Genomic DNA, 25,919 nt, shown 5'->3' with positions numbered 1-25,919 from the left:
CCTCCCTCCGATCGGCAATGGACGGTGATTAGGTGGCCTCGCCACTGCCGACGGCTGTGATGTCGTCTTATGCGGCACATTGGTCGTGTCGCTCGCAGCGTGCGCATTGCCAATGTCTATTAATTTGGACGGACGATTGAGGCGCATATTTGCGGCATGGGAATTTGAGATGAACAACCTCAGTATGATTTATGTATGGACTTTGATATAAGAGAATAATAAAAGACAACGATTTCAGAATCATTGCACAGTCGTTAAAGCTTATTACCAACTAGAAATATATTGACTTAACCATCACATAGGCCTTTTCGCATCACACCAAAACACGACCACATGGAGACTCATGTGACTCACGCCACCGTCCAGCAACACAGACACGACTCGACTCGACTAAAGACGACAACCAAGGCAGCAGGGAAGGTGGTGAGTTCACTGGCCGCCGCGGAGGCGGAGCACCAGGTGGAGGGTGGATTCCTTCTGTATGTTGTAGTCCGCCAGGGTGCGCCCGTCCTCGAGCTGCTTCCCGGCGAAGATGAGCCTCTGCTGATCCGGCGGGATGCCCTCCTTGTCCTGGATCTTGGCCTTGACGTTGTCGATGGTGTCCGAGCTCTCCACCTCCAGTGTGATCGTCTTCCCGGTGAGAGTTTTCACAAATATCTGCATCCCTCCCCTGAGTCGCAGCACCAGATGGAGCGTCGACTCCTTTTGGATGTTGTAATCAGCAAGAGTGCGGCCGTCCTCGAGCTGCTTCCCGGCGAAGATGAGCCTCTGCTGGTCCGGCGGGATGCCCTCCTTGTCCTGGATCTTGGCCTTGACGTTGTCGATGGTGTCCGAGCTCTCCACCTCCAGTGTGATCGTCTTCCCGGTGAGAGTTTTCACAAATATCTGCATCCCTCCCCTGAGTCGCAGCACCAGATGGAGCGTCGACTCCTTCTGGATGTTGTAATCAGCAAGAGTGCGGCCGTCCTCGAGCTGCTTCCCGGCGAAGATGAGCCTCTGCTGGTCCGGCGGGATGCCCTCCTTGTCCTGGATCTTAGCCTTGACGTTGTCGATGGTGTCCGAGCTCTCCACCTCCAGTGTGATCGTCTTCCCGGTGAGAGTTTTCACAAATATCTGCATCCCTCCCCTGAGTCGCAGCACCAGATGGAGCGTCGACTCCTTTTGGATGTTGTAATCAGCAAGAGTGCGGCCGTCCTCAAGCTGCTTCCCGGCGAAGATGAGCCTCTGCTGGTCCGGCGGGATGCCCTCCTTGTCCTGGATCTTAGCCTTGACGTTGTCGATGGTGTCCGAGCTCTCCACCTCCAGTGTGATCGTCTTCCCGGTGAGAGTTTTGACAAATATCTGCATCCCTCCCCTGAGTCGCAGCACCAGATGGAGCGTCGACTCCTTCTGGATGTTGTAATCAGCAAGAGTGCGGCCGTCCTCCAGCTGCTTGCCCGCGAAGATGAGTCTTTGCTGGTCCGGCGGGATGCCCTCCTTATCCTGAATCTTGGCCTTGACGTTGTCGATGGTGTCTGAACTCTCCACCTCCAATGTTATGGTCTTCCCAGTGAGAGTTTTGACAAAGATCTGCATCCCTCCCCTGAGCCTCAGCACCAGATGGAGCGTGGACTCCTTCTGGATGTTGTAATCGGCAAGAGTGCGGCCGTCTTCGAGCTGTTTGCCTGCAAAGATGAGCCTTTGCTGGTCCGGCGGGATGCCCTCCTTGTCCTGGATCTTGGCCTTGACGTTGTCGATTGTGTCCGAGCTCTCGACCTCCAAGGTAATGGTCTTCCCAGTGAGAGTCTTCACGAAGATCTGCATGCCACCGCGGAGCCGGAGGACGAGGTGGAGGGTGGACTCCTTCTGAATGTTGTAGTCGGCGAGCGTGCGGCCGTCCTCGAGCTGCTTGCCTGCAAAGATGAGCCTTTGCTGGTCCGGGGGGATGCCCTCCTTGTCCTGGATCTTGGCCTTAACATTGTCGATGGTGTCAGAGCTTTCGACCTCCAAGGTTATGGTCTTCCCGGTGAGGGTCTTCACAAAGATCTGCATCTGCATGAGAGACGACACGGCATTTGCAACTTAAAGAACGATCAAAGCACGATAACCGGAAATCCACCCCGATCAAACGTTCTCTGCCGATCAAGATGGATACTACAACATAGAAAAGTAGATGGTAAAACACAACAAGATTCAACCTTCTCTAGCAGATCAAACCCTATCCAACGAAACAAACGATCATACAACCTAGAAATATATGATGTTGCCGGTGAACAAAAACCCTAAAAGCCAGAGCAACAACCCAGATCGACGAGTACATACTGCTCAAAAATATCTGAGAAAGGCTTCAAATCTTTGAAACAAAATCACCATGGATCACGAATTAGAGCAACAAGACGTGGATCCAACAGCAACAAAGATCACTACAAGATCATCGCGTAACCCTATTCAGATCCGAGAGAGGCTATAAACAAGAACCGCCTTCAAATCCGAAATAGAAAAAAGATCCAACGATATCTAATCGAGAAGATGCACTCAGAGAAGGAGATAATACCTTACGAGGCGGAAACGCTGAAGCTTTCTTAGGAGATGGATTGGGTTGGAATCACACGAAAACGAAGGGGGGAGAGGAGCTCTGTTTATAGCGGTCGGATGAACCGACTCACTGCCACGGTGCCGTTACCGCCACGGTTTCCGCTCAATTTCGACCGCACACGTGGATGATTGACATCTCGACAATCGAACTGCGGAATCGGTGGAACTCCTCGCGACGGTGACGGGACACATCGCAGGCCGAGGCAACGTTATGTCTCCGTTTCCTAACGTCGTTAAGAGTTCGCAGCGCACGCGATTTCTGGATTATGTGGCGACGATGAGGAGTGGGACCCGTCGATGGGCCCCTGAATTCTCCAATGACCGTGCGGGTGACGTGATAGAGCCGTGAACGAGTAGAAAGAGGATTTTGGGAGGAGCATCGCATCCTACGGTGATGGGACCGTGGCTTGCGCGTAGAGGATACGCCTAACGCGAATCTAGAAGCGTTGCAAAGGAGATGATCAGGGCCGTCGATGCTGTCACCGACATCAATCGATCGACCAAGAAAGCCAGTCAATGCGCACACTTGCGTCCGACTCTATATAAGGAAGCCAGCCAGGAATGCGGATCTTTCCACTGTCGTGCTCTCCGATCTTTCCCCGCGCCGCGATTGAAGGTCTTTGCCAGTTTACTTGAGCGATCTTTAGTTGGGTACGAGAAAATCTCCTTCTCGGCTTGATTGTCCTTTCTACGCTGTACGGTGATAAATAGCCTTTGTTCTTGATCTTGTTGGTTCTTGATTTCTTGTCCTTAGGCTTTTATCAGCATCAATTTTAGGGTTTCTTGGAAATCGAAGTGGTTTTTATTGGACAAGTAGGGTTTCTTTTCATTAGCAATCGTTTTGTCGCGATCTCTCTGCTGATTATGCGGTCAAATTTCTTTGGAAAATCGGTTTCTTTTTCTTTGTATTCCCCTCCGTTGAATTGTAGATCTTTAAACTGTTCATAATATTCTTAAAACGGCGTTCTTTTAGATGGAAACGGCTGAGAGGATATGATTGATTTGAAAATAATCATTGTTGTTATTGTTTATTTGGGAAATCTTCTTACTTCATATGATTTAGCCAAAGAAAAGGCGAAAACTTTCTAGTTAATTGACGATGATCTACGTCTGAGATGCCATTCCTGCTTTTTTAGTTGTGGATTCTTTTGATCTTTAATCTTGATTTTGTTTATTCGTGAAGAATAAAAAAACATTTAGTATAGAAACCTTGCGTTGTATTATTAATTCTAGAGATCTCCAATTTGAATTAGGAGAGGAAGAAGCTTAATGGGGTTTTAAGAAATCTTCGTAAGAACTGAATCTTGTACAATTGGTCTTGATTTGCAAATTTGAGTATTTCTAGCGTTGCTTTTTAATTGGAGCCGATGGAGTTATGGTCTTACAATCTTGCAATTGTCATCCTGCCTGTCGATTTGAAGTTTCAGGAGATAATCGTTTGCTTTAATTTCTATATTTATTCTTTTGCACTCAAGATTTTGGGGGGCTTAATTTAACCGATGTTGTTACCACTTTAATTTGTTCACATATAGTTTGAGCTTTGTTTATCCAACCTTCTGATAAACCTATATGGATAGAGCAAATTAGTTGTCCATCTTGTAGTTATTTCGATACTTAGCTTCTATGGGAAGAATTGAATTCTTTCTTTCTTTTCTCTATTAATAAATTTATATTCTTGTTCACTTTTGGGGATTTTGATAAGCTTTTAGGGAATTTAGCATTCATTTGTTGGCTCAGAAATATTAATTTGACAGTATCCTTTTTATCAGCGAAACTAGAATGTGGTGGTCACAAGAGCTTTATTAAGCTCTCAAGTAGTTCTAATGTTGTTAATGTTCACATCAGAACTTTATTTCTGTTGAGTTGTTAATGCAATGTTAAATATTTGACTTTTTTTCTTTCCTAGGATGATTCAATATTTTCTGTATGCTTGTGAAGATGGAGCTACATTTTCAATGGTCTTGAAAAGCCTGAGATTAAATGCCTGTTCAATGGTCTGTGATGGTCTTTCCACCTCCCTTTTTGGTTGGGAGAAATGGAAATTAGGAGTTTTTTGTTGGAAATTGTTAATGCAGTGTTAATTATCTGACTTTTTTGTTTTCCTGGGATGACTCAATATTTTCTGTATGCTTGTCAAGATGGAGCTACTTTTCAACATTTGAACTGTGATACAATGCCTATTCAGTGATAAGATATTTGTCTCTGATAGCCTGAGGTTAAATGCGTGGGGAAAAACATTACATCAGATTACTTTGTGCTTCAGTCTGAGATGGTCTTCCCACCTCCCTTTTTGGTTGGGAGAAATGGGATAAACAATTTTTTATATCTTTTTTTTTTGTTGGTGCAGCCACTATGAAGTGACTAACATAAGCTTTCTATTTTTCAGCTTCAAGTGATCAGCGGGGAAGTATATTTGTTTGTTTTCTTCAGTTCTCAACTGTTAAGAGTTCATGTCTGATCTTGACGTCCAGCTCCCCACTGCTTTTGGTAGGTTGACCTGTGATTTTGTTTATCTTTGGATTATGGTTTGCTCGTGCGATAGCAAAGACTAAATATCTTTCAATTTGTTGGTGCAGACCCGTTTGCTGAAGCAAATGCTGACGACTCCGGTGCTGGTGCCAAGGAATACGTGCATGTGCGGGTACAACAGCGGAACGGCAGGAAGAGTTTAACCACAGTGCAAGGATTAAAAAAGGAGTTCAGTTATAACAAGATCTTGAAGGACCTGAAGAAGGAGTTCTGTTGCAATGGTACTGTTGTCCAAGATCCAGAGTTAGGGCAGGTACATCATTGAAAATGAGACGACAACTACAAATACAGATGGTTATCATGTATAATGTCCATAACTGATTGTTGTCTTTCTGTTATGGCAGGTTATTCAACTCCAAGGTGATCAGCGAAAGAATGTGTCTAACTTTCTTAGTCAGGTACAGCAACTTGTTTTTCTAGTAAATGTTTTTACTGGTGTATTAATCAGAGTTGGGACTTCACAGTTTTGTTGTTAGTGTATTAATCAGGTTATAGGAAATCATTCATTTTATTTTTCCTAATGTGTTTTGGACCCTGTATTGGAGCTGTGGTTGCCGTTTAAAGTCCTTGTTGGATGAGTAGGAATATTCTTATGAGATCATCACATCATTATGAAGTGTGAGGAGAGTCTATGCTCCCATAAATGGGCTCCTTTTCTGTTTTCTGTTTGTTTTTGCTCATCAGCTCATATCTGAGACCCTATTGGAACTTGAATCAAGGAATTAAAGAGTCTCGTGCATAGTTTTGCTGACAATTGAAATACCTACCCATCTTCATGTTGAATGGTGTGAGTGATAGAAATCACCCTCATCATGTTAATTCGATTTGCTTTTACTCTACAACTTACCATATTTTATTGCTGTGAAAATTCACGAGGTGTATCTGTTGATTTTGTCCTCTCCCATATGATTCATGCATCAACATTTCTAGAAAATACATCTTTAGAAATATAGTTGGAATTTGAACACACCCACTAGAGTTATCTTCGAATCGTTGGGCTTGATCTCCCAACAATCATCGACCGACAATGACATAGGAGTTGTTGAAATAGTTGAAATCACAATGCAGACCCACTAGGCTAGCCTTATCAACTTGAAGAGTTTGGATAATCTACATGAAATGTTGTTCCAAAATGTTGCTATCTAGAGATCTGTCGTCTTGATACTGGAAAATTGCTGATATTTTGGGGGGAGGATGTGAGCTAATTTTATTATGTTTTCATCTGACTGACTGCCAAATTGTGTTTCTGGATGCAGACCGGCATAGTGAAGAAGGAATACATCAAGATTCATGGTTTCTGAGTCCATGCTTGTTTAGCTATCCGAGCAGTGTGTGACATTTGGTAGCTTGTTTCCGCTTTGTTTGCTTGATACCTGAACTCTCAAGACATCCGAATAAGATGGAATATTTGAAAGGAACCTTATCCACATTAAGAGAAGTGTATTTGTTCGTGTTGGATCATCGCTTGTGTATAAGAGGCCTCAATTTTCTTTAGTATAATTCTAAGTCTCAATGTGATTCCAATATGCGCAAAACATTTTGTGGGTCGTACAATCGTCACAAAGAGTGTATTTGAAAGGGAACTCTTTTTCTTCTGTGTTGTGTTGCTCAAAGATGAGATCAAACATGTGAAATTTGATAGTAAGGTTTGTCCACTTGAGCTTTGCAACAAAATTTGGGGAGGGATTACCCTTTTTACAGCCAATAATCAGAACAAACGAGTATCCGATGATTCAAGACCATATGTTCATCATCTTCTTCAGATTTGATTAGGAATAGCTGCCCTGCTGTTAACAACAATACATCTGCAGTCTAGAAGAAATCAGCCAAATGGGTTGCTTATATATAAAGAAGATGGTTTGTTCAAACACGCATTCATTATATTTCCCACATGAGAACCAACCATATCGGTGTGCTTAGTTTATATATAAGTCGTTCCTATCAGTGATCCATTTGTCTTTCAATGGTGGGAAATTTTATATGAATCAATGATCATATAAAAGAGGCTGTATTAATTAGCTAAGGAAAAAAAAAAAAGATCAAACACCTAATGCATAAACAAACTAAAAAAATATCAAAAAAAAAAAAAAAAACAGTTTGTCTTCTTCTGGAGATCTACTCGTCGTATTTATGAGCAACTCGAGAGATGGTCTCTCACCATGAACAAAGGGACCAAGCAAAGCCCCTTTTTCGTCAGATCTATCTGTACGCCCACATGAATATTCCTAGGCGAGTCCATTTCATCAATCTGCAAAACCAAGAAGAAGATGTGTTCAATCTATCTCCGATCCAGCAATAATATGAAAAGATCTCCGTAGCAGAAGAAACCACATATGTAGCCACTCGAGGAAGTTTGATAGGAGAGGTAGCAGAAGAAGTCATCGTGTATGGCTCTTCCTCCTCTTGTTGAGTATGGCATCTCAACTCTGGAAATTTCCAGCACTTCTTTTTCTTTTTCTTACCCCCTATTTGTTGTCCGTTTCAATTTTTATTTCCTTCAGAAATTTCTTAATAAATTTTTTTCCGTAAGATAATGAAATTAGGTACCCCACCCCTATAATTCTTATAAGAGAGATCATATCTTTAACATACAGCAGTGCTTAAGAAGGCACTCACGAATGAATCATAGACGATATTAAATTGATCCAAAAAAAGATAAAAAGGTAGAGCTTACAGATTTAAAACCACCTCCTCAAACTAACTCCGATTGATTGGTCTACAATACAGCCTATAAGCTGAACAATTTTATAATTGCGGGAAAAGATATATATATATAAGGCCATCTAGCTAATCGTGGCCTCTCAATTACAATGGCACCGAGGTCTTCGTCAGTCAGAATGGAAAGAAATTGCTGCTTGCTGCTAGTACAAATAACTTGATCGCTGGAACGAGAAGGATGTCGCTATGGTACAACATTTCCGCAACCGCGGTTATTGCCGCTACCCAGAGCAGGGTATTATTGTCTGCCAAACCCCGGTGGTGGCGGCGGTGGCCTCCTGCTGTTCAGGCTCCTATCCAGAGCAGTGTACCGATTGGTGGTTTGCTGGTGGTGACCAAATGATCTCCCGGTAGTGTGCTGACTTGGTGGTGGTGCCCTCTCATCTCCATATTGTTCCTCCCACTGCTGGGTTGCATAGGAATGGTAGCCCCCGTAGTTAGCATTGTATGGAGCCTGAGTATGAGCATAGGGTCCGTGTTGAGGTACCGGTCGATTAGCAGAAGGATAAGGATATCCACCACCCTGCGGGTAGTTATAAGCTGGAACTCTGCCTCTGGCATCAGGGTGGCTGCTTCCACTATGGGGGTCGTAATATGACCTACTACTGTAATGATCTCTTTCATACTGAGATCCCAATGATCTTTCATAGTAATGAGTCGATGTGGTAGAATCATACCATCGCCCATGACCATCACCTGAATCATTTCTAGGGTCGTAATGTTGTGAATGACCAACCTGATGGCCTGCCCTAGCTGCTGCTGCTGCTCTCTGATCCCCAACATGGTGCCCGCCACCTGAATACGGCAGACCATTTGTGCTGGTATTGTAAGACAATGGAGCAGCCCTAGAATCACCACTGTAATGGTCCCTACTTATTTGTAAGCTGTTCTTGACTAGCCGATGTGCAGCATCTCCTAGTTGTTTGCCAGAGATGGATCCAGGTGGATTTTGCCTGAAAGAGAAAAAAAAAGTAACACCACCGGTTGAAAATGTTAAAAGTTGGCATCGGTGGAAATAAAGCAGAGGACAAACTAAAAATTCTTTGGGTCACTGGAAAAGAGTAAAATAAGATTAGTCAAATAGTTACCTTCCATTTTCAAATGGCTTCCTGCCAGTATCTTCATGCCACAGAACTGGTGGTGGCTTCAAGTCACCAGCTGTGACAATCTGCAACAAAGACACAGGAAGGATAGAAATCAAAAGAATACAAACAACATATCAAAAGAATACAAACAACATATCAAAAGAATAGAAATCAAAGTGGAAAATGAGTGAACTTCTGATACACTTGGTCCCCTGAGTATTGGAACAACATCGACGAATTCCTTCGTCAGAAGGATCAGCACATACTTTTAGCAAATATTTAAACACTAAGGCCACACCAAAATGGCGAGCCTTGACCAACATTTTAGCCCTCAGTAATGCCATGATTTAAACCTTCTGTTTAGCAATTAAAATCATTTATCCAATCTTTTATGTACCATGTAATTCTACAAGTCTTATTATATAGATGGCGTCGAGGATCCGCAAGCCAACAGGATGCAGAATGTCAAGCTGCCCTTATGCATCTTATGCTTGAATTCCAAATCAAATCAGAATACAAAAGCTAATCTGCTAGCAAAAGGCATACAATTCAATCGTGTGCTTCATTTCACTGAACTTGAGGACAGTCATCATCTTTTCTTATATTGCAATTATACTATTATGTGACCTTGTGGGAAAGCATAATGACCCTGTATGGTCGATCATTGTACAACCAAAAGAATAGGTGCTCTATTAGAGTGATTCAGTTCTATTTTAATATGGTCTTTAAGCACGAGAGGCATCAATACGACACCCTTGCCATATTAATTCTTCTGTTCTATTAGGCTTAAAACAACTGTCTTTCCAACATCCAATTCACATGTCATGAATAAAAAAATATGGGGGATTTCTCCTGCATTTTCCTTCTAGGAAGAATATAATGATGATCCTTTGCAACATGAGTGACCTAGTTTCAAGTCACAAAACCATTTCTCTACTTAAAGGGATAGGGTTTCATATATTGATCTTCCACTGAACCCAGCACAAGCAGGAACAGGCCACCCTTTCATTAAATAATAAAGAGAAATTTAACTACTTTATCAACCTACAATAAGTACCATAAAGCCAAGATAATTTATCCAACATGAACTAGCAAATTTCAAAAATCACATTTTACTGGTTATTACATATTAAGAATCAAATTTGAAGGTTTATATGTTAAACATAAGACACATATAATGATGAGATGCAAAAAGTCCAACACCCTGTGTGAATATTATAAAAATGACACAAATCCATATTATAAAATATCATCACAAAGTTATCACACTTTAAAATTGTATATTTCACTTGCAAATAAATGTGGGCTTAAAAATGGATACAAATTTGAGGATACTCCAAAACAATATGCTATTACAGATGCAAAAGTACAAACTCTGTGTGGATTCATGTAATTTGATAGTAGAAATAAGAACAGCCTACAGAATTCATAAAGACACCCAATTGGTACTAGTAAATAGGATCCAAAATAAATGAATAGCTGGTTGTTATTCACACAGATATGGGTATATTTTGTTAGTACAAAAACATTCAGGACTCTTCCAAGACTAAATTAGATGAGATAAGTTAAGAGTCCTTATCTTACCAATTGCCATACAGCACTACAACTGACTGCAGGTGGTCTTGACTTAATGAACAGAATCTAATTTACTTATTTATTTATATTTTTTTCATTCATCTTCCCCTTCCTATTCGAACTAGGCAAATTACAAAAATGTCAGAAACTGTATTAGTTCTTTATAAGGAAAACTATAACAATCCACATGTCCAGCTGGATCACGGGGAAAAAATTTAGTTAAACAAGGGCGATAAGATCAGGATTTTCAACGTATACAGATATTCCTAACACGTGAAGAAATAACAGAAAATGAGTAAACATGTAAAATTACTATATACCTTCTTTGGAATAATAACACCAGCCGGTGGCCGGGTGATGTGCTTATGTGCATCTGGAAGTTTGTAAATTGAACATCTGGAGAAAAGAGTCATTAATGCATAATTTTCTTCAAGAAATAATGTAAACTGATAATTTTGCAGCAACTGAGATTACATGACTTGATTATCCATTATATCTTCCATTCCTTTAACAGGAGATCTAAAGATAGGAGGGCATGGATCTCCACTACAAAGACATAGATACCCATTCATTCCACCACTGCACAAAGCAGAAAAAAAATCCAATTAACAGCTTCATTTATAATTTGGTTAATTTCTTTAGCATTCAAAAAGTTAATGAAAAGTGTCCGGCCACCATGCTAGTTTAATGCATAACCACAATGCCTATCCAGAAAAAAGAATGTGTTTTCTCCAATTATGCTCATGATATACAAAAAGATAGGAGCATAAAGGAGCAAAGTATATCGATGTCATTAAAATTACAAACCAACAACTTTAAAATAATTTGCAGCTTAGCTGCCATCCAGTAAGTGGCTTAACATGCTTGCTTCAAGAATCACTTGGTGCAGATATTAACAGCATAACTCAGACAATCGAGACAAGAAGGAACACAGACTTAAAAACAGAATAAAGGCATCTTGTTTTAAGTCTTGCAACATTGACACAATGACCACCTATTTCAATATGACAAATAGCAATTTCAATGCTTCTATGTAGTGTCCTAAATCGCAATGAAGAGAACACAACAGCGTCCTTAAAAATAACACATTCCAATTCATCTTCATAACCACTTTGAATGCCACAGCATCAAGTTTCAGCAAATCAAGATATTCATTTTGCTTCTAATCTATCCACGGGATCCATAACCACAACCTGAATGTCATGAGTTCAAGTTTCAGCAAATCAACATGTTCTTTTGATTCAGTAAATCTTTTTTAGTTCAGAATCTACTTTTTTTAATTAATAAAAATTAGAGTACATTTTTCCCCAAGCCTAACAATTACTATTGATTTTCTCATCATGCTAATATGTGTCAACACCTTTGACCATGGCCTTCAACCAAATATTCAAAATCATAAATCAACAATTGAGGGTGGGCCTCGGTACAAAGGTAAGATTGCACCTTGACACCAGGGTTTGAGTCATGGAAATAACATCTATATTTATATTTAAAGGTAAAGCCATAAATATTGACCCTCCAATCCTAGACCGATGGTAACCTCGAACACAGATACCCTTTTTACCATACATACACAATTACATAAAAAGCTAAATATATTGTAATTCAGGTTAGAAACATATACCGACAGTAACCTTGAACACAGATACCCTTTTTACCATACATAAAAAGTTACAGATATTGTAATTCAGGTTAGGAACATATACCTGGATGCAGGGTCAAGTTTCTCTTTCACTTCAGCCAGTTCCTTGGCAGACAAATGTGAGAACCTGCTTGTCAGAGAGAATATGTATGGAGAAAGTGTGTGAGAAACATTCACAAAAAGCATGTCGGACATTATGCTGTTTCGACGTGCCTCCTCTTCCTATAAAAAGGGCAACAAAATTTGGTCAAATTCAATTTCCATATGCAAACAACATGAGCTTTCCTGAACTTAAAAATATCACTTCAGTACCGTTAAAGTATGCTCCACTTTTTTAATTTCAGACAGTAAGCGAATTTCCTCTATAAAAGGCAGCTTGGCGATACCCTGAAAAAGGTTACCGATGATGCCATCAAATTGCATGGTATGAAAAGCAATATCATATCAAAGGCAACAAAAGATCTACTTAAAACTTGTGATAATCTAACCTGCCAAGAAAATCTCTTTCCATTCATATCCACCTCAAAATCTGTTAAAAAATTTAAAAGAAGGTTAAAGTATCAGAAGCATAAACTAGGAGAGATATTCATGTATGTTAAATTTAAATTACCAGTTGGATAGAAATCCAGAATTGGTGATGTTGGATCTGACATCAATCTCCTATAATGTATAGGAAGTGCATGTGCACTGCAAATGCAAATATAGTATCAGCCACTTAAAAATATTTAATCGTACAAAATGTGATGAAAGATTCAATTAACTCTAACCTTGCAGCTGGAAACACCCCCATTAACTGATCAAATGGTTTGAAAGGTGAACCAAGCTTAAAGCTTATGTTCAAGCCACCCAGATCCTTCATGTCAGAAGCAAAAGGAGCATAATGATATGGATAAAACCTGGTTGATGAAAGAAGCAAACAGTTAAGTCAAATATAAGATAATTTATATAAATGGATTTTTTATAATAAAATGAAAAAAGAATATTATGTTCTGATGATTTGCATATAACTTCCAGTAACATCATACAATAGATCCATCAAGTCTGTTACAGCATACATTCCATTCATTGTCAAAAGAGCCCAAAACTGCTTAAGCCTCATTTGTCTATCAATCAGAAAATAAAATGTGTAGCTAAGTCAAAAGCTTCACTACACAAAACAAACACAGTTCATCTGGATGTAACACCTCAAGTCAAAAGCTTCACTACACAAAGCAAACACAGTTCATCTGTATGTAACACCTTAAAAGCAAGCATCCAAATCCGAATTTGGTTATTGTCGAAGATACATTAAAGCTCCTAAACTACAACTAACATGAGGTCCTTCAAAAACAAAAAAAAAGAGAGAGATAGTACCACCAGAAAACACCAGTTTAGCATATAATATGCTTAGAGAAGACCTATATATTACCTAAGCACCATAACCAGCTTCTATGTGTCACCCTAAGATATAGTGGGTTAGATCTAATAGTTACATGGGGCAAGACATAACAACATAATATATTTGGTTTACCTGCAACAAGATGTGCAAGCTATGTTCTAAAGAGAAAAGACCAAACATCCAGTAAGCAGATTTCAAGCAGGACTGAATATACAAAAGAATGTTCCATAAAGCAACCCACCATTTCCTGGGCCTGGTGATGATCAACCATAAAAATTTTGGGGCCATATTATGTATTAACTAGGATTAACTAAATTATCTCATGCACTTTATACCAAAGGAATATATATTACAAAAAACATGTACGTAATCAATTCAAGGCTGTGAAATCAAGAAACGAGTTAACAGGAAAGGTTTTCTTAATAGAAGACGACAGCATTTAATATTTTTGAAAAAAAATAAACTAGACTCAAGATTATCACTTCTACACTGAACAAAGCTATCTATTATTCAATAATGACAAATACATTTTAACAACAAAATTAAACAAAAACAATTTGTATATTAAAGTAATGGTGACAATGCTTACCATTGCCATGAGCAAACTCCCTCATAATAATAATGCATGACCCAGCATAAGCCTTCAGTGTACCTTAAAACCTAACCAAGAAAAGGAATGAGGAAAATCCCTTTAACAATTTTTGACGATTCAACCTTACAAAAAGGAAAAACACTTAAATAAATAAATTGATGAGTGTATAAAATACATAATCCATGTCTTAAATGTTAATTTTATACTCTTCATATATCAAGGGTCAAAGAACAGCATGTTTTGTTCTAGCAACTCATGCTGCCATTGCACATAAGGTAGCACTGTGCAGTGCTGGCCCATGCCAAATACATATATTGGAATAAATCAACCTCGAGAAGATATCATATTCAGTTGTGCCACATGAAACACACCCATAAGCACATCAAAGCATAAGTTTGGGCAGTTCTAGCTGAATTAACAAACATAAAAAAAAAGAGGATTGAGTAGGGGAGAAGGCAAGGGAAGCCAAGATGGAGGAAAGAGAAAAAAATAGAAATCATATATATGACTAAGAAATAAATTTGTTGTCACTACTCGAATCCCTTCAGCCACACGCCTATCCACAATTAATTCTTTCGTACTTGAACCCATTTACCAGTGTGCCCAATCCAGACTATGTGGGATGGCACATTGTCTATCCTATACAACCAATCTTTGTCAAAGACAATCATATCTTTTATAACTGATACAGGTCTTGATACACAAACTATGCAACCAAGGATGCATCACCATGGTATGAGATACACCGATATATATTACCAAAGAAGCTCTCACCTCTATTTACAAACCATTCATTCATTGTTGTGATACTTACCATGTATCATAATTCAACTTTGACATATTCCCCTACCCACTACCAAGCATTTGCTACGACCACTACATTGAACATATTCTGGCAAAGGCATCCTTTTATCCGAGTTAACAAAATAGGCATCCCCATGTATACCCGGTTGCTTAGTTTGGATGCCAACAACTAACAGTCTTGACTAAATATTAAGTGAGGATAACAATAGACTTAGGATATAGCATGGAATCTATGTATTTTGCTTTGCTATGTGTTCAGACTTCATGCTTCTTTTCATGTTCAGATGACGAGATCCTACTGCCATCTACATAATCTATTGACAAAATTACAATCAGATTGTAAGATGCATGGGAAGTATCCTGGTAATGCTAAGCATCTTCAGTCAAAAACACAAAGGTCAGTCAGGAAATAATGAAAAACAAGTGAGGAATGATCAGCATAGATTGTGAAGAGCAGTCGTTGAAACCCATGTAAGAAGAAAAGGATATGCATATACTTGTACATGTTTCTATAAGCTACCTGTGTATTTATTTACAAACATCAGATGTGTAGATATCCCTGAACATAAATATACAGAAAGCTTGTTTACATAGCAAATGACTTACAACATCTTTTTGAATTGCTTCAATTTCCTCAGGATATTTTGCAGAAAACTTTTCTTGATAGTATCTATCTTTCCATCCCGGCTCTCCTAGTTTTACCTGTCATAACAAGCAAAGAGCAGTATGTCAACCAATGCTGTTCATCAGCAATATAAAATCCCTAAATATAACTCCTCTAGATGACTAATGCATGGCACCTGGAATGCATTCAGATCACAAAAGGATAGTTTTTTTTTTTGAAATAAAAGAAGTATTTACAACCAATAGCTTGTCTGTAGTGCATGAATGGTGTAAACTCAACACAATTCTGGAGTTGAATAGGCATTCACTAATTCAGGAAGCATCTGCAAAGGAGAGCCCAAAAACACACGATATCGTGGCAAACAAGGAATAACCAATATTTTAAAAGACAATCAAATCCAGAAAACGGATAGGACCTCCGTTTTAAGCACAATCTGGGAGACCATAGGGTAATGACATCTGAAGCATTTATATGCCAAGCTCAACTCTAATTCAACTCAAGCTGTTAAGTTTCAGTTTTATCAGCTATTTTAGATGTCACTTAGGCAGTGTTACCTGGACAACATGAAAAATGTCGGACATATACCACTTGCCAGGTTCACAGCCACAAGTTTTGCCAGTTGGATTATGAAGTGTGAATTTCAGTTACAAGCTAACACTTGCCATACTGACACTGTGAGAGGACCCTTTTTGCCTGAAAGACTAATTATAGATTTATCTTATATTTTTTCCAAAAAAGAATCAACTAGAAATGCCAAGTTTTTCATAGTTGTCATGTCCAAGCTTGGCACAGAAGTCCTAAACGGATTAGGAATTGGGCGCCGTCATAGGTTATAGAGGAGAATATCCTGTTAGGTAAAAAAGGATGGTGCACAAGTTACCCAGGACTATTTGGTGGGAGAATGCTAGTGGTGCAACATATCTGATACCAATACATTGATTTTTCTTTTCTGCAAGCCCTTGCTAAATTCTTTCTTACTACCCTGGAAATGGCTCCGGCAGCAGAACAACCTAGAATTTCATTCTAAATCAAACTGGCAATGAGTAAATTCGACCATGTCCTGTAGACATGCCTGCATGGGCAGAATTGGAGCAAAAAGAGCAAGGACAAATCAGTCCAATCCCCTCACAACCAAAAACACAAACTCCCAAGAAAAAACTACAACAGAAGTACTTAGAGGAGCAGATACAGTATTGTCTTGATGTAACAGAAAAGCAGAATTAAGTAGATAAGCATGCTAAAATCAAACAATATAAGTTTAGTTTAGTTTCAAACCTTGTCCTCCACTGGATTTTCAGAGTTAAAAAGGTCAGACTTCTCCTTAAGCAATTCCTTAAGCTTTGTCTTCAATTCCTCCCTATTTTCACAGATCTAAAAATTAAAAACATAGTTTTAGATAACAAATCAATAAAAGGAATAACATGCACAATAAAAAATAGAACTATTTAACATAATGTGAAATCAAAAGCATAGATAAGTAAACTTACTTCTACTTCAAAACTGTTCTCAGCCTCAACAATGGCTGCACCGATAGTTGCTCCAGAAGAAGAAAGCCGTGCAATTTTTCGGGCTCGGTCGTTAACCCCTTTGCTGTCGTATGTTCTAGATCGACTAGTCTGGATGTCAACTGGCATGGCACCGGTAGATCGGCCTACTTGATTTTCTCTTCTCATAGATACTGTGCTTTCCAAATTGTACGAAGAACCTATTTGTTGATATGGTGAAGGCAAAGCACCAGATGCGAGCCGCGAACCTTGAAAACGAGTAACAGGAACTATAAGATCGGTCCTCACTTGAGGATCAATATCATCTCCTCTTTTTATTTGAGCCTTTTCACGCTTAATTCTTTCTGCCTGACGCTGAAAAATAAAGACCAATAAAAAAAATCAAGAAGACCACAATTTTTATGAAACAGATTTAATCAAATGATTTAAATGACATTAATGAAAACTGCCTTCGATATATCAAAAACACATACCACCTCAATTAACATGCCATAAACATTTATCATCATAAATAACTACACAATTTCATGTATTCAACCTATAAGTATCAATATTTCATGTTTGTTGGTTAACCATGATTTTCCAATTTCTGAAATTCCCAAGATCTATTTGACCAGAGTTCACAGAATTTGGTGATCAGATTTGCAGAATCAAAGAGGATAATCACTCTTACGGAATCAATTAAGCTTTATTAATTCAAGATTCCATGTGAGGAAACTCCAAAACACAATTAAATTCTCACAACAATTTGAGACTCGAGATCTTGGACAATAATTAAGAAGTCACCTGATCAGAGTCCTTACCACAAAACATAATTAGTTTGGATCAAGAAGGCTAGTTGCCATATAGGTTATGATTAGTTGCTCAAAATTATAGTTTAAGTTCTGGTCTGATTTTCAGTTCTTAAAGATTATTTTTCAAAAGTTTTGGGCCTCTAAAAGACAATTGAATTGACATAAGTTAAATCAGAGTTGATTTTGGTCGTTATGAGGTCAATACATAACAGCTTTTAGTCAGCTGGATGAAGCAGGATGCAGATTATCCAGATCATTTCCTCCTTTCGCAAAAAACGCTATGCAGAACATCCTATCTCAAACAAGAAATGGCATATTCATGGCATGTGGCAACATAATCCTTCAGCTAAACAGTGAAAATCTACATATTATCGTCATAATTGTTTCACAGGTTGCAACTAAAAGCAAAACATATAATGAACAGGCTTGGTCCTTTATCATAGTGCAGTTATATTTCTTCCAAACGAAAGATAGTGAACATGGCATCATTTGAAGGTTGATGCAGATTAATAGTTATGGTAAAGTCTAAAATTGATAACGCAAAGCCAAAAAAACTAATTTATGGAGAGTAGACCTGATGCAAACGAGACCTTTTCTGGAATATTTTATCCTCATAGGACCCTACAGCCTGGATAAAATGTTCAACTCTGCTCAAGTTGGGCTGGCACAACAAAAACATAAAGTTTAGTAGGTGAGATGTAAACTTGAATCAGAGTCAAAAGAAGAGAAGGCAAATGTTGTATACCGTGCTCGAGTCTGTCAAATAACCACCCATCACCATAAACTCCTTCTTGTATACAGCCATTAACAAATTTATGGCACCCTGTCACCATAAAGATCAATTAATATTTAATATCATAAGTTCATACATAACTAAAAAAAGAAAACGTGAAAAGGCAAAAGGAAACAATGATTAACTTGTGAGCAAGATCAAACCATTTATCTGAATTCATATTTTAAAGGTAAGATGTTTCTATGAAAAGCATGTCCCATGTTAAGGAAATTAATGAAGTACAAACATTTGGTTGTTATATTTATACTGTCGAAAAGGGCCAAAATGATTAAAGGAACAAACCTCTCGAATTTCCAAAGTTGGCATGTGGGGTAGAAAGTCATTTCCAACAAAGAAACATATGAAGATGAAATCATCAACTATGCGCTCAAAGTCAACTTCAAAAGGAGGATTAGGGATTCTGAATTCATATTCCAGATATTCTCGAAGAGTCCAAATGTTAAGGAACTGCACATTTCATTCAAGTACAATAAAAGTAAGAAATGATGCACAAAAAACCATAAAAAAACATATATATCAATAAACCAAACCTGGTAAGGCTTTTTTGCAACAGAAACATCTTCACTCTTCTCATCAAACTCTCCAGATTTTCTTTTAGCATTCCCTTGGCAATTTGCTGCTAAATGGCCCATCTGACCACACAAGAAGCACTTGTCCTGCTGCCCGGGAGTGAAAACAATCTAACAAATGCCATTCACAAAGATCAAAACATGAGAAAGAAGCTATAAAATTTATGAATGCTTATTTATTTTCAGCAGTAGAAGATAAGGCAACAACAACAAGCTTGGAAAGAAAAAATAAAATAAAATCTAAGTCAAATTTTTGTTCACGAAACATAAATCTCAAGGATACACCATTCAACACAAACTTCTTTGAGCTAATATAACAGTTCAACAGCTAAATCATGCAAGCAATCGATTTGACTCAAACATGTTTAATAGTCATCTATGCAAGCTGAACTACATAATTTCAAATCAGAAGGAGATTATTAGCAACTCTAACCTCTCTCAAGATTGAAAAGTGCACCTCATGTGTGGCCAAAGCTAACATGATCAAGTCCGCATCCTGCAAAGAGAAAGTGGAGAACCACATAGATTTAACTTGAAAATATATATAACAAGCTTGGTCACTGTTAGAGTCTTACAGATATCTAATAGACCATACTAAGGGAAAGCAAGTCAGAAATGGTTAAATTCAGCGAAACATGTTTAAAGGTAAATTTAATTTTACTAAAATCAAGTTGAAATTCACTAAAGAAGAAAAGAAAACAGCATCGGATCTGCTTAAGTTTTGTGTTATGAGATACACTTTTTTTTCTCAACTAAAATGAGAAGGCTACACTGAAAAAGTCAGAATACTAGAAAATACAGATCATAAGACATCCATATATACTGAAAGGTGAAGCAGCAGACGAACTCCCCAGGTTGCCGTGGAAGCTCTAGTAACAAGCTCAACGAGTTCATTGCAAAAAACATATAAAGACACAGCACAGATGAAAAAATAATACATCGGATCCAGAGAAAAATTATTCTAGCTCATTGATAGAGAACATGAGAAGATATGATGTCCAGAGAAAGAACGTGAAGTCATGAAAGGTAGGTAACAACTCTGCAAATATGCACATAAGTAGTAACATCTCCCTGTCTATAGAAATGTTAAAAGCATCATATATAAATAAATAAATAACCTACTAATAAAGGAACATACCAATCCATAAAGACAGTGTCGAGTATTTGGATCATAACCAGGTAAATTTCGTTGAAGCCGGACGTATGACATAATTTTGTGTTCCCCTTCACCAGGAACATTTGCATCAGAAAGGAGAACCTTCAAGAAAATTTATTATAAGAAAATTTATACGCTTTATGCTTACTTTATCAATGTTGGATAACTGGTCTATTTGGACAGCAAAAATGATTGACCAAAATCCACTTTAATGTTTGCAGGGCAAAAGAAAAAACACATAAGAAACTATCGAGGACAAATGTTCTTCACTGACATACTTTTATTCGTTTCCAACCAGGGTCATAATTTAGCCGAAGATGTATATAGTACTGCAGTGCAGTTGATAAAACAGCCATGAATTCAGTCCCAGGGGTAATAACATTCGAATCAAAAACTTGTGATTCCTGTTTAGGAGGGAGCTTTCTGCCCTCACTTTCAAACTCTTGACGCAGCCTTTCTTCTTCTGCTGCCTGCAATATATGGCAACGAATGATGATCATAATCGCTATAGAGTTGCATGTAGACACTATATTTCATGTCATGATAATATAATATAGAGAAGGCAATATTGAATGTAAACACACCCACCGCATCAGCTGCATCTTTCGCTGCCCTGAATCGTCTAGAGCGCTGCTGGTTCATCTTAGCTCTTGGTGCAACACCATCTAGATTCACAATTCCATTATTAATATACTTGAGGTACACTAAGAGACATCAGAAGTAGTCACAACAAAGAACACTCTAACAAGACCATGGATCCAATTACTTGAATAATAAACAACAAAAACAGATAGGAAACCACGAGCAGCAGTTTAAGCATAGATCTCCCAGCGGACTGCTGTATAACACCTTGAAATATTTCTTAAAACATTGAAATATGAATATTGCAAGAGGGTCTTTAAATAAAAACTCACCAATTGCCATATATAGAAGCTTCCGGGGGCGGACCATGACAAACAGTCTGTCAATATAATCAAAAATGCACTGGAAGACTTCATCGAAGGTTGTAGGAGCAGGCTGTTGTAACCATGAAGATGGATTAGCAAAAAAAAAAAAAAACCATGCATAATAGCATTTAATAAAGTTCAGATATAAACATAGCAATGTCATGTAAGAGTTGTAAAGCAGAAGGACAACAAGAACTCTCATTAAGCAAAAGCTTCAGCAGCAGCCAAACATGATTACATGGAAATAAGAAATCTTCAAATCTAGAACACCCTCCATGATCCAGAATCATACTAGATGACTAGGGACCACTACCAGTCAGAGTTGGGCCAGATTCAATTGAAAATGAGAAGACCAACAGAAGCTGTTTTGTACAGCGGAAAATAGAAAGAAAGAAGGAAACAGTTGGACCCAACACGTCCAGCAGGCCGAGATCTGAGTTTCATACCTAAATGTTGGCAACCAAATCTGAAATAGCAGTACAGTTCAATGATTGTTCGACTGAATTACAATTTTTTGTGTAAAAAATAACAAGAAAAAATGGTTATTAGAATTAGATATCAAACATTGAGAAGTGAGGATATATTCTACTCTTTTTTTATCAAAAAGAGAAGAAGCTCTAATTAAACCTGAGCAAAATGAATACAAAGTTCCCCACCAGCATCAGAGCTGATAATACATGACAAATCAGAAGGAAAGACAAAATTCCACATGTAAGTGGATTGAGAAGTTTTAGAATAATTAGCTATCCAGTCAGCAGCTCTATTAGCTTCTCTAAAAACATGATGTACTCTAACGGCATCAAAAACAGCATCAAGGATATATTCTACTCTACTACAACATTTAATCAATGAAATGACAGCATTGGTCGGACATAACAAATACTACACACAAATCTACTAATTACCACAAATCACCACACAAAAGGTATAAAGCTTCCGGTCTAGTTTGATATGCTGTAGCAAACTCTCATGAGAACTCATAAAATGCTACAAAAAGAATCCAAAACACAGCATAGGTAATACCCACAACGCTATAATTATCATGTCCCTAATCTGAAACTATCACAATTCTTATTTAAATTCGAATTTCAGGTAACAAATAAAAGAACAAAATTGCAAGCATAATACAACATGCTAAGACAAGCTATCAGGATTATTGACAAAATATTATACAAAGACTCCAAGTTCAGAATAGCCAATATCTAAAACACTATAAATATCACGTCTCTGCGGTCCAACCATCAACGTTTCTGATCGGAAAATACAATATTCGGATTTCAGGTGACGATAAACAATACGATATTGCGTGGATCCATGACCAAATCTCGACGGACAAAGAACGCCGATCTGATATCCCCATCCATCGATGCGTCGATAAACGGAGTAAATGACAAACAAGGAAGAAGGAGAAAGGAAAGCGGGCAAACCCGGTCCTCGGGGTGGAAGCAGGGGTGGATGATCCCGTTCATGTCGAGGTAGAGGTTGTCGAACTCGAGGCCATTGGGGTTGGGCTTGGAGGTGTCGACGGGGACCTTGACGCCCTCGATCTCGACCGGCTCCTCCTCCACCACATCCACCACCACCATCGGGTACTTCTCCGCGAGCCACCGATAGAACGCCGGCACTCCCATCGCGTCGCAGCCTTCCTCTCTACCTCACGAACCCTAACCCTTCGATCGACCCGAGGAGGAGGAGAAGAAGAACAAGAAGCGGGCGAGAGGGAGAAACCCTAAACAAGGCGGCGATGTCCACGATCCGATTCCGAATTGGGTAAATATAATCCGGATGAATAAGAGGCATGCGGGTGAGCTCGATGACCACTATTGAACCGGATCGAACCGGGAAACTGTTACTTGGTTGTCACGAACCCGACGGGTGAGCCGGGTGCTATTTCTAATGGGCGAATCGACGCCGCGATGGACCCAATGTAGACGTCCGTGAGGTCTGATTCGGTCAACCCAAGCCGCATTCTGTGGGAGCACATTATCCTGCGTTTAATGGTATAGGTGGAACAACCTGCATACGAGGTTGTTCGTTTCTAGTTTGATTCGATATCGTCGTGTTGTATGTGTAGAGAAACCATATCATTTCATCTCAGGTTTTGAGGTTAAAACTCTACTAAGGTGTCAGTGGAGTGAATATTGTACGAAACTAAGATATTTTATATTATCAGTATTAGAATAAAAATTTATTATTATTAGAATGATAAAAAACTTAACATCCGTTAAATAATTTATTTTCATATTTAAAAATATTAAAGAGACAAAAATAAAAAAAATATAAAGGTTGTCTTATTTAAAACATCGATCATAGCATTTTGGAATATGCTGTTCTATTTCTTATAGATAAAGATAATTAGAGATAAGATATTTTTTTAAGTCTTCTTAGCCTGAAACGAAGGGAAAATGTTTCTTTTTAAAAACAAATTTGAAAATATTTACTTTTATGGGTTTTCTACTTAGAGCATCCAATCACATGATGGATATGGCAAATTCCCAAAAGGCTCCAAAGTTGCACTGAAAGTTCATCTTTGATGAATTTTAATTTGTTCATTTCCATAAATTGGTGCAATTGTTTGGTTCATTTATTTTGTGATGCTAACTTTTTCATATCATTTACCATCGTAGCACAACCTTATTTGTAGCCTTTTCTTTCTTCATTTATTATCCCTTATCATCATCATCTCCCCCTTCCATCATGCTTGCATCTTCCTCTCATATGCTATCACATCGTTCTTCGCTTTCCACCATGCTACTCTCTCTCTCTCTCTCCTCTCCTCTCTCTGCCTCCCCAATCATACTCTTGCTTTCCCAACATGTTCTTCCTTCAGGTGGGTATCATCTTTAGGTCATCTCATGTTAATGCTTCAACAGATGAGGTCCTCTATAACTTGTGAAGACTAAGCTGCTTCCAGTCTGAAGTCGAACTGCCTCAGAGCTGCATCACCCATGCACAGCTTTCGGGAGGTGGTGAGGCTGCTTGAGCTGCTGTCTGCTTCATCCCCAGGTATTGCATTACGCAGATAGAATCTGGTGGTAGGTTTGGTGAGCCAGCAGCTCAACTCCAGGTTGTGTCCATAAGTGCAGCTTCTCAGATGTCTACAGATGAGGCCGATGAGGGGTTTTCCACCATGGCCGCTCTCTCAGAAATGGAAGTTGTGTGTGTAGCCACTGTAACTAGAGGTGTTCAGAAAACCCTAATGCTGCTGCTTCATCACAGCTTACCTGTAGCATCTGCTGATGCAAAAGGTCCTCCTTAGAACAATTTGGACTTTGGCTTGCAGTTTTGGGCGATCCATTAAACAACAATCTAAAACATCCCAACTCAATCATGCAGTAAAACTGCTCTATCAGTATCTTTATAAAGATATTGGGATTGATCAGTGCTTTATCCATGTGTGACTGTCATGTATAATGATATAATAAAAATTTTCATTGTGATGGTTGAGTGCTGTGACATTCCCTTCTCTTGGCAGTAGCAGTTGACTTTGTTTGTGCAAGCTACTGACTACCAATCACTTTGTTCTTCAGTTGGATAAGGATGCAGTCATGTGAAATTTGACTGAGTTATTGCATCATGGAATTAGTAGACTACTAAGTCAACTGTAAATATGAACAGTTGTTGATCTCTCCCAATCATCAAGTAGAAAACTTCATACACTGTGCCCACTTTTCTTTTCCCAGTGCTTCACTGTTCCAACTAAAATCTAAGGTGCAAAAGCATGCTCCTCCTTTCACAAGTATAATTGCATGAGCACTTGGTGTTGGATGCCAACAAAAGCTTTTTGTTGGCATTAGATTAATTGTCATGTCCTCTTTAAGAGACAATAAGAAAATTAAATAGTTTTATGAGATCCAACCCTTAATAAATATGAGTTAAAAGTAGCAAGTCTTTCAAAGGCTTCATTTCTTACTAGTAGTACCTTCAATACTCTTTTAACTTCTGCTCTCATAAATATATGTGTAGTGATGCATTCAATCAAATCATCAGATACTACCCACACATCACTCAAGATCCTTCATTATTCCTGCTGCTTCTTTTCCCAACCACAAAGGATTTGGTCTGAGACCCAAAAAGGTAGGAACAAGACTTGAGCACAGCCACATTACTCACCCTCTTCTTTCTCTAGGTTATGCTCTAGTAATTGCAGTGACATTAATGTTCAGTTCCAAGCTTTCTTGAAGCTAAGGTTGTGTTGCAGAAGTGAATGGGTTCTGTAACAACAAATATGATAATGCAAACCACATATATCATAATCCTTTATGCAAAACTTATCTCCGTCATCATTGTCCCTGATCAAACCCTAGCATGATCCTTAATATTCATGGATAGTGTTTTACTATTTCACAAATCATTAAAATGTAAAATACTTAACTTCAACTCAGATTGACACAAAGATTCTCTCTCTATATGTTCCAATATAACTCATGATTTTAGATTGAATTATTGAAGTACAGTTACTTGCACTCCCTGTTTTTGCTCATAATCCTTGTTGCCACCATTAGGCTTGGCCAATCCAAATGCTAATCATGTTTGATAAGTTCAAGTCATTTTTATTATCACTGATCATATCATTTGAACCTCAAAAAAATTGAAATATTTTTAACTTTTATTTATTTTTTAATCGTATGAC

General features: G+C 38.5%; 2 protein-coding genes and 1 pseudogene across 6 annotated transcripts; 1 reads left to right on the top strand and 2 right to left on the bottom strand.

The window, feature by feature from the left end:
* Positions 1-254: 254 nt before the first annotated feature.
* Positions 255-2,631, bottom strand: LOC135644401 (polyubiquitin-like; annotated as a pseudogene).
* A 468-nt stretch (positions 2,632-3,099) lies between these two features.
* LOC135582311 (protein translation factor SUI1 homolog) lies at positions 3,100-6,698 on the top strand. 3 transcript variants are annotated; one of them, XM_065161942.1, is made up of 6 exons: positions 3,181-3,225; positions 4,481-4,568; positions 4,961-5,061; positions 5,151-5,356; positions 5,448-5,501; positions 6,360-6,698. In XM_065161942.1, the coding sequence occupies exons 3-6, from the start codon at positions 5,025-5,027 to the stop codon at positions 6,402-6,404; spliced, it is 342 nt and encodes a 113-aa protein (XP_065018014.1). In that variant the 5' UTR covers positions 3,181-3,225; positions 4,481-4,568; positions 4,961-5,024; the 3' UTR covers positions 6,405-6,698. The 3 variants fall into 3 exon arrangements, with proteins under 3 accessions (XP_065018013.1, XP_065018015.1, XP_065018014.1); XM_065161941.1 differs by lacking the exon at positions 4,481-4,568 and having other exon boundaries at positions 3,100-3,225; XM_065161943.1 differs by lacking the exon at positions 4,481-4,568 and having other exon boundaries at positions 3,180-3,269.
* A 1,024-nt stretch (positions 6,699-7,722) lies between these two features.
* Positions 7,723-23,040, bottom strand: LOC135644399 (5'-3' exoribonuclease 3-like). Of its 3 annotated transcripts, XM_065161936.1 has the most exons (23): positions 22,714-23,040; positions 21,254-21,356; positions 20,928-21,004; positions 20,618-20,809; positions 20,322-20,441; positions 19,617-19,679; positions 19,145-19,294; positions 18,897-19,061; positions 18,567-18,644; positions 18,396-18,482; positions 17,010-17,381; positions 16,798-16,893; positions 15,504-15,599; positions 14,091-14,161; positions 12,891-13,019; positions 12,734-12,810; positions 12,612-12,652; positions 12,436-12,510; positions 12,188-12,345; positions 10,956-11,060; positions 10,802-10,877; positions 8,910-8,989; positions 7,723-8,774 (listed from the first exon to the last, which is right to left on the bottom strand). In XM_065161936.1, exons 1-23 carry the CDS (start codon positions 22,915-22,917, stop codon positions 8,060-8,062), a joined length of 3,330 nt encoding a protein of 1,109 aa, XP_065018008.1. In that variant the 5' UTR covers positions 22,918-23,040; the 3' UTR covers positions 7,723-8,059. The 3 variants fall into 3 exon arrangements, with proteins under 3 accessions (XP_065018008.1, XP_065018010.1, XP_065018009.1); XM_065161938.1 differs by lacking the exons at positions 20,928-21,004; positions 21,254-21,356; positions 22,714-23,040 and having other exon boundaries at positions 20,322-20,407; positions 20,618-20,748; XM_065161937.1 differs by lacking the exons at positions 20,928-21,004; positions 21,254-21,356; positions 22,714-23,040 and having other exon boundaries at positions 20,322-20,407; positions 20,488-20,625.
* Between the last annotated feature and the right edge of the window lie 2,879 nt (positions 23,041-25,919).

Source organism: Musa acuminata, chromosome BXJ3-8, assembly GCF_036884655.1.
Source record: "Musa acuminata AAA Group cultivar baxijiao chromosome BXJ3-8, Cavendish_Baxijiao_AAA, whole genome shotgun sequence".
Lineage (NCBI taxonomy): Eukaryota > Viridiplantae > Streptophyta > Magnoliopsida > Zingiberales > Musaceae > Musa > Musa acuminata.
Note: the sequence above shows the minus strand (reverse complement) of the source record. Positions and strands in the feature narration are given on the sequence as shown.

Coding starts and splice junctions, on each gene's coding strand:
- LOC135644399 (XM_065161936.1), bottom strand. CDS start 22,917: ATGGGAGTGCCGGCGTTCTATCGGTGGCTCGCGGAGAAGTACCCGATG. Junction 15,600..16,797: donor AAAATCCAGTGGAGGACAAG/GTTTGAAACTAA, acceptor TTGTTATGACAG/GTAAAACTAGGAGAGCCGGG. Junction 12,511..12,611: donor GAAAGAGATTTTCTTGGCAG/GTTAGATTATCA, acceptor AACCTTTTTCAG/GGTATCGCCAAGCTGCCTTT.
- LOC135582311 (XM_065161941.1), top strand. CDS start 5,025: ATGTCTGATCTTGACGTCCAGCTCCCCACTGCTTTTG. Junction 5,062..5,150: donor CCAGCTCCCCACTGCTTTTG/GTAGGTTGACCT, acceptor TTGTTGGTGCAG/ACCCGTTTGCTGAAGCAAAT. Junction 5,502..6,359: donor TGTCTAACTTTCTTAGTCAG/GTACAGCAACTT, acceptor TTCTGGATGCAG/ACCGGCATAGTGAAGAAGGA.